Raw genomic sequence first — 12,297 nt, forward strand, 5'->3', positions numbered from 1 at the left:
TGGTATAAAATCACATATAGAATCTTATTTTAAGTTGAGTTTTGTATTATCCAATAGGGGGCAGTCTCTGCACTGCCTTGACCTTCACTTGTCAAGAATACTGAAATTATCGTTGAAGTAATGGTTTATGCTGGTTATCTGTTACTGACGGAAACTTTCCACATATTATTAAAGAGTCGTTTAACAGGTGCGCTCTACACCACGTTTAAAAAGTGCTTATCATTTTAACTTGCTGAACATAGGCCTACGTAATCCATTTGCCTCCCGAGTGTGTCAGTAAAATAAGAATTATTATGGTGTTGAAGCCCTGTCGCTTTCAAAGACAAGTTATATATGGAGTGTAAACTGTGAAAATGTCAAGTTAAAATATCAATTTTGATAGGTTGGGTTTTGGAAGCAAATAACACCATCGACACGATTATTCAACAAATATGTCTTCATCTAAAGACAGCATGCTTTGGTTTACTTTTTAGACATTTTTTATTTTACAGATGGAACTAAATATTTTACTTAATTCAGCTAATTGGTTACCGCGAATTTGGTTGTCATAAATTACCTTTAATGATCACAGATTACGGGAGACTTTTGTGTAATGCAAGAAATTTAATTATATAATGGTATACATGCACACACACGGGGGGGATTTGATCTGTGCTCTAAAATACAGCATAACGTGTAACTTGTGTCCACCCAGTCATGTCAGCTGCACATGTTGACAGCGGGGTCCGCACTGCGTAATTGCACTCCGCCGTCACAAAGCTGGCCGCTGCACGACGGTGGGCGGCGCTTCACGGCTCGTCATCCTCGATCCTGTGCCGCTACTCCGGCGCAGGGGTGACGGGAGTCTCATTGCAGCGGCACGTCGTCAGTCCGAGGCGAAACTAAAACCGATACGAGTCCCGGGGGGACATACAGTCGGCGGCCGTTACCGAGCAGCACACGGTCACCGACATGGCGACGGACAGTCCCTGCATCGTGGTAAGTTTGCGTTCTGTTTTGCTATAAATAAGCCCTCTGTATATCTCTGGGTATAAAGGGAACTGAGCAATCACCGGATCGGTTCTACTCATTTTTTTCCTTATTTATTTTTTTGGTTTTTATTATTGTTATTCCTTGAAACGACTGTTAAGTCGTTCAGAATGCGACGTACAATTTCTGCTTTCTGTGACCAAGTGACAGAAAAATCTGCACCCGATTCGTCTATTGTTTAGACTAGTCATGTTCCATGTTTTGTTATCATTATTATTTTGTTTAGATAAGGGGCCCGTGCTGAAATACGCGATAGATACGTTTGGTATGAGAAATCGTGGCTGCTGACTGAGTTCCCCGGCAACCGGGCGTTTCTGGAAAATAAACAATGAAAGCATGGGGCGCTATACCGCAAGGGCATCACGGGGCCTGTGCCAGCTTGCCGCACAACAGGTCCTCGTATGTGACACGGATTTCATTCACATGTACATTTTTGTAGTATATAACCCACTTGCTATACTGTTCTTTTTACCGATTTAAAATAGCACAAAATGTCCGTCTATCTAGATATACTGTAAAATGTCCGTGCTGTTACCCTTAAATGTGCATTGGGAATTTGGGAATATTCAGATTTGTCTTAAATTTATAACAATTCAAATCAACGATACATAGGCCGATAAATGCTGCACAGTTCCCATGATTATCTTAAATTTTTAGTTTAGCCCGTTTCTGTCTTGGCAATTTCAAGTGTATGGAGTCCTGTCAAAGAGGATAAAACAATTTCTTTTCCTTATTCATCTGTGCAGACTAATAACTTCGGCAACAAAAACGACATCCAACGCACCGACGACCGCGGTCTACGTAATGTAACGTGTAACATGTTTGGTTGTGGACTTTTATCAAAATGACATTTAATATTCTGTAGTTTCCTTATATTTAATACGCGGTTTAGAGAAACATCTTCCTAAATATATGAAGATTTTTAATGCTGGGATGGAAACAAACATTTTCCGTCAGTTATAGCCGCCCTTTTCGCCCTCAGTACAACCTGAGATTTATTTACCACTTAACTAAATTTCTTTTACTTCTGAGTCGTTCAGTCTAAGCCTGAGCTGGCGCTCTTTTTCCAGTTTATTTTCCAGGGAGGAGTGACAGTAAACCCGGGTCCACAGGCGCTGTAAAGCCGCCGATGCGCGGAGCCCCTCGCGGACTCGATACGATAAGATAGCCGGAGCCCTGTGATCGCATCATGTGGGAGGAGGCGGTGCAGACCATAAATAAAGTGATTTCAAATATGTTTTTCTTTAATTAATGGGGGAGGATATATGTGGCGCTTGACTGTGCGGGTCACGTTTTAAAAGCATCCGATGAGTCGGAACGTGGACGTTTGACTGGCGTGATCGGCGGGACACATCGGTGTTACAACTTCGAGAAGCCTTCCTTAAAGAACAAAGTGCACGGTTCGTTTCCATGTGGATTGAGGTAATGGAAAACAAGAATTTTGTGGTTTCTGTGATTTGCCTGTACCTACATGCCTTTCAGTTTGTCGTGGCTAATGATTATGGATCACCCGGAACGTCACTGGATGAGTGGGTATTAAAATTAGATGGGTGGATGACAACTACGCTAAGCTATTTTCATTCGGGTAATCCATACTAATTACCTGCCCCAGGTAAGGCCTTTTCAGTCCTGCCACGTTTCAGCCTTTGGAGCCTCTGGGCTTGGGCCTCCCTGTCAAAATCTTAGCAAAGGATGTGCTTAATGATACAAGTCCTTAGGTTTTCAGGATTTGTTTTAAACAGCGTATTTCACATGTGCAGGATGTGGCCTGGAAGGGGGCTGAGAGCCATGGACAGAGCAGTTTGCTATGAATAAGGGAGCAACTGGCATCAGGCTCTTCTTCATGACGGCCAGCTGAAACACACGCCCTCAGTGTGCCGGGTTGATTCCTTGAAAGAGGAACCACAGCTTGTGTGGCCCAGAGTCAAAAGAAAAACGGAAGGAAGGCAAATGTGTGCTAAGCCAGTTACGAGAATAACTGCAGTTCATGATAATTATCCTTCTGTTTACTACTCTGTCTAGGTCAGAAGGTCTGGGAACCTAGACATTCTTGTTCACTGGAATCATGCTTTTATATTTACATTTATATTTCCAAAGTGAGGCAAATAGCACATTATAAACATACATACTGTTGACAAGTCAACAATGGTTAAGTGCGGCTAGGCTGAGCTCCCAATGAATGCCTGGTGTACTAATGTAAGCGGTATTGGAGTTGCACAACGTCTAACAAAGCAATAAAAGGCTGTTACAAGGCGTGTTATCAAAATGATCAAGTTCCTCAGCATCAGAGGGCGCTGGTGATGCCATTCTGTCCATTTTAGATCGGAGACGAAGAGCGGGGCTACGACCTGGACCTCTTCTGCATCCCCAAGCACTATGCCAGCGACCTGGAGCGTGTCTACATCCCACACGGCCTCATCCTGGACAGGTGGGTCCCTCACGGTGTGCGCCATGGCCACTGCAGTTCTCCCCACTTTCTGGGTGACTCCACAGTGAATGAAAACCTTGCCCGTCATATTAGGGTCTAAATCAGAGGGTCAGAGGGAAGAAAGAGGACAGGCTGTAAGTGTAGAAGCCTCTTGGTCAGGATGTGCTTCCGATGGGCCACCTAGTCAAATACCAAAAGGAGAAAAGCTTCTTTACCTTTGAACAATAATACCCAAATGCCTTCAGTACACAGTATTTTTCAGTACAGCTTTCGTGCAGAAAGCAGATATTGCAGTGTTTTGAGATTGGACCATGTGACTGAGACTGGACCTTGAAAGCAACAGGTGTTTATATCAAACAGCCAAGGCAGGGGTGGAAGGAGGAAGAATGGAGATTAGATGACCTTGCTCAGCCAGAACTGTGTGAGGTCATGATTAGTCGTGGTCCAGCTCTAAAGCTGAGCAAAAGTGGAGCTGGATGCTTGTTTAGCTGTGCTTCAGAACCGTGGAGGGTTTCTGGAGATGACCCTGGATCCAGAGCTGGACCTATGCATCCAAAAAACAAGGGCAGCCCTATTTTATCTGCAGATGTAACCCAACAACCTGCACCAAGTTGACCACCTTATTTCACCCCCCCCCCCACCACATGAACCTCTAGGACTGAGCGCCTGGCACGGGACATCATGCGTGACATGGGGGGGCACCACATCGTGGCTCTTTGTGTCCTGAAGGGGGGCTACAAGTTCTTTGCCGACTTGCTGGACTACATCAAGGCCCTGAACCGCAACAGCGACCGCTCCATCCCCATGACGGTGGACTTCATCCGGCTCAAGAGTTACTGCGTGAGACTTACCCCCCTCTCTGCCCCCGATGGACCAGTCCATTTCACACGTTACTGGTTGCGTGTAGTTGAAACTTTCAGCGCTGTTACAACACTGGAAAAATGGAAGTCAAGGACAATATTATAGTTACCCAAGTAATTACACTAACGTTTTGTCATTTTGATTAGAGGGCACCACAATATTTTCATAGGCTTAGTTAGAAATATCTAAAACTAATATTTATGCTTCAGCAACAATGTATATTGCCATTTAGAACACTGTTTACTCCCATGCAAATTGTATAATTTGGAAAAACCAGTAATAATATTTCAACATGTAGGATATAAGTCTGTAGAAAAACAGATTGTCTTTCTGGGTTCGTTTTGTAGTCATCTAATTTGATTACATTTGCATCCACCTGACCTTCCTGGCCCAATCAGGTTCTTCAAAGATGAGCACAGAAAGAATATTTGTTTAATTTAGATCAGCAATGCTTCAGCTCAGGCCGTCCTGATGTTATTCCTTCCTCCCTATTTCTCTCCTATGTAGAATGACCAATCCACAGGGGAAATCAAGGTCATCGGCGGGGACGACCTGTCCACACTCACAGGAAAGGTATGTGCCACTTTCGGAGGATTGGAATGGGCAAATGTTTGGTTGTGGGTATTTGACAGACATTTCCAGTCTCTGGGCCCTGAATCAATGGGTGCTGGCACCAGTGTCAAGTCTGCCTCAAAGCATCCATTTACTGAAAATGGGTGTTACTATAGGCGTAAAATATGGGGGGGGGGGTAGCAAATCCCCCCCTCCAAATAATTACAAAATCAGAGGAGACCTCAAACCATTGGACATTACACTTATCATATCGATCAATGCGTCTGACTCATTCTCTCTCCCTCTCGTAATCTGGATGCAGAACGTCTTGATAGTGGAGGTAAGTCTGTAGAAGCCATCCCATCCTTTTTCCCATTTCCTTCTGGACTAAGCCTGGCTCTCAGAGGTCCTCTCAGATGCTCTCTTCCTGTCCCTTTTTCCCAGGACATCATTGACACAGGAAAGACCATGAAGACCCTGTTGCAGCTCCTCAAACAGTACAATCCGAAAATGGTCAAAGTGGTCAGGTGAGGTGGTGGGGACACACCTGGTACGGAGGCCCAGGCTGGTCTGGTTCGGTTCGGTCCAGTTCAGCACACTTAACTGCTACACAGCATCTTTCGATCCCTCGGTAGATCTTTTTTTTGTCAAGTGGTATTTTGAAATGTTTCAGGCAGATCTGAAATAAAATGAGTAACGAGTAAGTGTGTAAGGTCACATTAACACATGGAATAAATTTCCCAGGAAGGCAGAAGTAACTGCAATTCCCAGCACTAGGGGGTGCAGTGGCTAAAGAGCTGTTAAAATCTCAGGATGGAGTTCTGAGGCATTCCTAAGGAAATCGAGCATGAAATTGTGAGCACTGACTTCACATGAGTGCTCACAATGCAAATGAATAAGACACAGCACTGCACTAGATGGTGACCCTGACACCCTCAGGTCGATTAAAGCCGGGTGTTTGGCCAGGTTCACTGCGTCCCCTGCTGCTGTTCTCCGCACTGAGCTCCCTGCACCCTTCCCCCACCCCTCCACTCAGGTTCCCGTCTCCCTTCTCCACAGCCTGTTGGTGAAGCGGACAGAGAGGAGCGTGGGCTACCGGCCGGACTGTGAGTACGCGGCATGCCAGACAGCCCTCTGGAGGGACCGGTGAGGTCCTCATGGTGTGGTTTCCCAAGCTGTGCCCGCGTCTTCGCGTTTTTATAAGGTCACGATAAACACTGCAGCTTCCGCTTGGCATCCTCAAGACATGCTGTTGGCTACAAAACGAAGGGTCTTAAAATGTCCAAACTACAGTGTCTCCCATGCTAACCCTCCATCCTGTTCATAACGGACTCTGGCATATCAGAGACACCAAGGAAACAAAGAAACTAGGTTGGAATGTGGGCTGACAAAATGGATGACTGGGAAACACCCACTACTCAACATTCAGTGATGAAATCGTAAAGTTACTGACAAAGCCAGTTTCACAAAGTGACCACAAGGTGGTGCTGTTGCTTTTTAGAAACTTGAGTGCAGTTCTTATTTGACAAAGCTTTTCTCCCCCTCAGTTATAGGATTTGAGGTACCGGACATATTTGTGGTGGGGTACGCGTTAGACTACAATGAGTACTTCAGAGATTTAAATGTAAGTATAGAGATGCCATAACACGCTTTGATAAACAACTTTATTTGCCAATTTCATAAACTGGAATATTACAAGTCTTTCACATGTAACATTAGACAGCATGCAACAGGCTGCACTGGAAAAACACAGACCTGACTGCTCACACATTACAGTTTTAAAGTACAAACTCTGTTTCAACAGCAGGGGGTGCTAGTCTTAAACCTTCATGTCTTACAGCACATCTGTGTCATCAGCGAGAAGGGGAAGGAGAAGTACAAAGAGTGAAGCCGTCCTCTTCCGTTGCTTCTCCACCAAGCACCATCTTTCACAGTTTGCTTTAATAGAAAATAAATTAAACGCCTAAGTTGGACGATAGCAGGTTTCTCAAGGTACCGGGCAACACACTCTCACCGCGACCTGACGGCTGAACTGAAAATGGCCTGTTTTGTACTTTCTGCCCCATGGCCACCGAAGCCTCGGATCAGCGAATGCTAATGCAGTCAAACTCGCCTTGGAGATGGCAGGAGGCCAGGGGTAGGGAGGGGTCTCCTCATGTAATAAGCAGGACAGCAATACTCCATGTCTATTACTGTCACTGGAGTAAATGGCCCATGCAGATCTCAATGCAGTAAAACCACAATATTAATCAGTGTTTGACCCATGGATCTCAGACATTGAGATATTGCAAACTTTGCTGTGTATTCTTTTTTTTCCTTCAAAAATGTTTTTTCTTCTAAAACTTCCACAATCATTTTAATTTCTGTCTGAAATCTATTTGAAGTGCCGTGAGCCTCACGTCCGATTATTATGGACTGTAAATACAATACGCCAACAAGCTCCGGAGCTATCCAGGCCTAGAGCAGCAGAAATCTTCCTGTGGGTGTGTGTCGTTCTGCTGTTTGATCTGAAGCGATTCACCCTAGACACAGAAAGTCAGCTCACCATCCACAACCAAGTAATCGGGAAAAAAAAAGGCACCCACCGGAGGGGGGGGCGACTTCCTGTCCATGTCTGGCACATGTCTGGGTGGGTTTAGCCAGCTGTCCATTTTAACATGCGTGTCCACGAAAGATAGCAGACACTGGAGTGCCTTAACGTCACGGCAACACAAAATGCGTGTTTAAGCAGCAAACCGGACCCTCAATAAGAATTTTCTTTTTAGGAAATGCTTTTTTAAAACTTTTTTTGACAACTCAAGCAAAGATATAAGTTATTAAAAATTATTAATATTGCTCTGTACATTTTCTGGATTGGGGTGGGGGGGGACATAGCATAGATGCTAATCTGAGATTGCTGGACCTTATATCCACTTTGATGAGCAAGCACACGTGTGTGTGTGTGGGTTGATGTTCAAAAGCTTTTTGTTAAAATGTGTCACCCTATTCTGGGTAAGTAAATTGTGTGTACCACATGACAGTCCGTATGCAGTCCAAAGATGTAAATTATGTGGGCAAGGATAGCACTTTTTTTTGTCAAAAGCTGTGTGAAGATGTTCAGTTCTAGGGGAAAAGGAAATGTAGCATGTTTTACTTTAAGGTAACCGGCTTGGGGCTTCCTTTTAGACACTGAATTATATATCCTCCACTTCTCCTGCAGGGGGCGTCAGTGCTCTCATACCTGTCCCCATGTCTATCAAACTTCCTGTTTTTCCCACTCATCAACACAGCAACAGCAATGTACTCTTTACAATATGTGTACTGCTGTTAACATATGTTTGTGCTGGATCATGGCACCTCAATAAATATTTAATTTAAAAACTTCAGAGCAACTTTATTCTTATCGTATCTCATCCATACACCATTAGACTGCCTGCATGACTGAAAATATGAACACACTCTTATCAGGGTGTATCACGCTTGCAGTTCCAACACTTTATTCACACAAACACAAATTATTCTGGCACCAGTCCAACTAGCAGCTTGTTGTTCAAATGGTCCTTACTGGAGCAGAACACTAACTACTGGACACTCATCAGAAGTCAGCTCCAGTATTTACGTGCTGCTACGGTACGGTCCACAGATACGCATCCATGTCACACCGAAGGACCGAGGGGTGGGTGGGCAGTCACCGGAACCCGAGCGGCAGCTCCTCGTGGCCTGCATCTCCATGCCACAGCAAACCACGACGTGCTGCTACGCAGGCCTCCAGTCACCGAGTGGAGTTCCTCCGCAGCTGGACGACCCAGCATGAATACGGAGATCGAAGGACTATTTTCCCTCTTCATTATAAACCTTAATGACTTCCTGTTTATCAAGTTTCATTAAGCATTGCTCTTCTGAATTTGTTTCTATAATTTATCACACATTTATCATACATTTTTATTTACATTTTAGCTCTATAAAGCTTTATTAAAGAATGCAATTTTCCCTACAAAAAGTATTTTTTATTTCACACCTGTTTACATCATTCAGTGCTTCTGTATCTTATGGTTGGACATTCATAACTATTCTGTGTCTAGATGTGCTTGTTTATTCACCAAGGACAAGTTCAGACTCCATATTAAACCAATGCATGATTAAACAGATAAAGCTAGTCTGACCACAGTAAGTTCTCAACTCTGCCCATGCCAGCAATAAACTGCTCGGTCCAAGCATGGTCATGTGCACAACATGGGCACAACTGATTTTGGAAAAGCTATTTGTGAATTTGTAGAAGAGAGCCAGACAGCCTCACCCTCAGGCCTCCGTGATGTGGGTCACCTGCAGTTTGAGCCTGGACAGTCACGGGAATCAGTGAAACAAGTCCAGTCTCAGTCGCACTTAGGCTTCTCTTTTTTTCCACTAAGCCTTACGGTCGACTGTGAAAAACTTCCCTTTTTCTTATTTTGTAAAACGCCCAGCACTTACAGGCAGAGCCGAGAAGTTCTCCATTTCAAGAAGAAGAAAAAAAAAAAAACAACAGGGGTAATGTGTTCACACTGCCACGCCACAAAATATGGGTCACGCATCAGTGTCACCTTACAAAGCTTGAGTAATTGAGTCTCCTTAATGTGTGAGGGATGAACAACCTTAAGTCCCCGTCCAGGAGCTTCGTTACGTACCAAATCCCGGTGACAGTGGTCGGCGTACGTTGGGTCTCATTTCAGCTCAACTCTTCCTGAGTTTTAAAAAAAAGTACCTCTGCAGAAATCTACATTTGACCACATAAGAGGAATGAAAACCGTACTATCATACTATTGCTACTATTCAATAAAGGAATTTATTTAATACCATTTAATAAGAAGAATAAATTTGATCAAGTCAATATTTCTAATATATCCCATAATCAGCGTTGCAGGCAGTGTGGCAGGTTACCGGCGGCGTTTAGCTCGACTCCTTTCCCCCCCTAAGGGAAACACCATCAGATTGTCATCACTCATCAGCTGGTTGATTCTCTGATATCAGCAACCCAAGTGTGTCTTACATGACATTATATCATCATCTTGGAAATAGGCCCACTGGTAAATATCAATAATTACAGATTTGTCTAAAGTGTTAAGGCTAAAAGCCATTAACACTAGGAACACAAGCTGGAAGCTTCCAGACTCCACCCAAAGTCGTAAATTACAAGCTAACTGCTGCAGTGTCATGCCACCTCCCTATCTGAACCCCACGCATGTCCTGCGGGGTGGGGGGTGGGCACTCAGCCTGCCTGTAACTGGTACGAACCCCCCAAATAGGCATCCATCTCGGGAGTCAAAGCCAAATTCACACACCTCATTAAGCATCCGCCTGTAATAAAACACAACTTTTCACACACTTAAAAATATAACTTTTGCTTTGCTGTTTCGGGGCGTGAAACATTCATAATTTCAGATACACGGATGCAGCTGTAATTTCCGCACTGAATCTTTATATCCACGCACTTCTGACTTTCATCAGCACACTGATGTTTACCAGTAACGTTTTACATCCTTTAACAGCTTCGGTATTTGCAAAATTTTGGGAAACCCTGGCTGGGCACAAATGTTTTGGCAAGTTTTGGTGCCAGGCAAGCACTAGCATCATGCTCGCGCGGTCATAAAAGTTTTGGAGGACGAGGGTGGATAGGAGTGCGGGGGTCGAGGGCTCCCCTACAGGTCAGTGGAGGAACAGCAGGAGTGGGTTGAAACGGCAATTACGATACGAAGTAGGCCTTACCTTTGTGCAGGCCTCAACTTGTCTGCTCAGCACTCCTCATTTGACAACGGTGGCTATTAAAGTGTAAACAAAAAGGCAAAAAAGTTCAATGGGTTCAAATTAATGAAAGGCTATTTCCTCTAATCGACTTAGTTAGAGGGTTATTCACTTAAGCCGTGAAATTTCTAAACTAAATATATATATATATATGGAATTTCGACGCTTCAGATGGTGACGTTTAGTTCACTTCAGAAGTTCAGAACAAAACCAATTTTAAAATAATTTTGGATACCCGGTAAACGCCCATGCATTTAAAAAGCAGAAGGGGGAAATAGAGGCGAGGCGACCTTGACGCGCGCAAAGGCGTGACAAGCTGCCCCGGCTCGCAACATGACGGGACAGATCCCTGATCCCAAATGGCACTTCGTACTCGAAATATCGCCCCTTCTACTGTTCGCCCACTCAGCACTTAGGCACAATCATGGAAAATGACATAAGTTCCTCCTCCCTTTCCTCTGAGCCCCAATATACAATCAAATGTTTATTTTGTGCGAATCGTATGACACGTCGCAATTTCTTATACTGCTTTTTATACATTTCGTGACAACTCACACGACTGGGACACACCGGTGCGTGTATTTCTATAAATGGGAAAGGCTGAATGACTTTCCCCCGAATAGATAAATCTATTACATATCTAATTCTGCGTTAAGGACATAACTCATAGTCACACAAATTCACTCAATAAAAAGTACCAATAAAACCAAAACGACGTACTACTTTTAAAGCACACGGCGTTAATTATTTGCCCGTATTCTGTATATAAAGTACACATCTCCCTAAAGTTTCACATTCATTTGACTATTTAACGTGTCATCTGATAAAAAAGTCAGATAAAGCGGAATTACCCAAGCCCACGTATATATAATCGTCACAGATGCGTTAAAACAGACTTTTCTTAAATTATTTAACTTAAAATTTACTTAAGCAAACGTTTATTTGTGTCTTTGATTAAATGTCCGGCTCTTTACAAAGGCTTATGTTCCTGAGAAACCAGTTGAAAATACAAGACAAAAAAACGTTTTGAGAGCTATAGTTCCTCCTTGGTTTGCAGTCGTTTCGCTGTTAATCAACGCGATCCCAGCTGCAATTCAAATAAAATATCATCAACATCGGAAGCGCTAAAACTGCCCTGTACGTGTACGATCAAACTTATTTAAAAACTTTTATTTCAATGCGCACCGTCGCCCGACGCTCTCCGGTTTAATTCAATTCCCTTTAAAAAAAATAAAAGGCACCGTGTAAACGGATAAGATACTACAAAATAAGCGACCAAGGCGTAACCAGTAGAGTAAAGCAGTCAGGAAATACAATAACTATTTTTGGGATCTCATAATCATTGAAATTGTTGGAAGAAGTGAATAGAGTGAGAACCACCGAAGGGAGAAAAAAAACCATGAAAAATAATTCCTAAAAAATCCGAACTTACCTCCAGTCCAATCGAAAATGGCGCCGAAACGTAAAAAAAACGTCTTAGATTTCATTGTAGGGTCTTTTGCAAAGCTTTGTGGGAGCACGAGCGAAACAACGCTCCCTCGCCTCGCTTACATACAGTGTTGCAATCCCTTTACACACAATATATGCACAATGGTGCACATTATTAATAACCTGTTTGATGCATTTTGTCAGCTCGCTGTATTTTGCTTTTGTATCGACATAACACCAGA

General features: G+C 43.6%; 1 protein-coding gene and 1 long non-coding RNA gene across 11 annotated transcripts; one reads left to right on the forward strand and one right to left on the reverse strand.

The window, feature by feature from the left end:
- The first annotated feature begins 836 nt into the window (after positions 1-836).
- On the forward strand, positions 837-8,235 carry hprt1 (hypoxanthine phosphoribosyltransferase 1). 7 transcript variants are annotated; one of them, XR_002836412.2, is made up of 9 exons: positions 837-978; positions 3,351-3,457; positions 4,114-4,297; positions 4,826-4,891; positions 5,193-5,210; positions 5,315-5,397; positions 5,930-6,016; positions 6,418-6,494; positions 6,711-8,235. XR_002836412.2 is itself a non-coding variant. In XM_023797566.2 (9 exons), the coding sequence occupies exons 1-9, from the start codon at positions 952-954 to the stop codon at positions 6,756-6,758; spliced, it is 657 nt and encodes a 218-aa protein (XP_023653334.1). In that variant the 5' UTR covers positions 837-951; the 3' UTR covers positions 6,759-8,235. The 7 variants fall into 7 exon arrangements, 2 of the variants coding, with proteins under 2 accessions (XP_023653334.1, XP_023653337.1); XR_002836415.2 differs by having other exon boundaries at positions 5,907-5,976; positions 6,711-6,735; XM_023797566.2 differs by having other exon boundaries at positions 5,930-5,976.
- On the reverse strand, positions 3,077-12,297 carry LOC111836377 (uncharacterized). Of its 4 annotated transcripts, none has more exons than XR_002836418.1 (6): positions 12,060-12,297; positions 10,592-10,644; positions 5,418-5,549; positions 4,309-4,390; positions 3,860-4,001; positions 3,077-3,553 (listed from the first exon to the last, which is right to left on the reverse strand). It is a non-coding gene; the product is annotated as an uncharacterized lncRNA (long non-coding RNA). The 4 variants fall into 4 exon arrangements; XR_002836417.1 differs by having other exon boundaries at positions 3,673-4,001; XR_002836416.1 differs by having other exon boundaries at positions 3,077-4,001.

Source organism: Paramormyrops kingsleyae, chromosome 10 (assembly GCF_048594095.1).
Source record: "Paramormyrops kingsleyae isolate MSU_618 chromosome 10, PKINGS_0.4, whole genome shotgun sequence".
Taxonomy (NCBI): domain Eukaryota; kingdom Metazoa; phylum Chordata; class Actinopteri; order Osteoglossiformes; family Mormyridae; genus Paramormyrops; species Paramormyrops kingsleyae.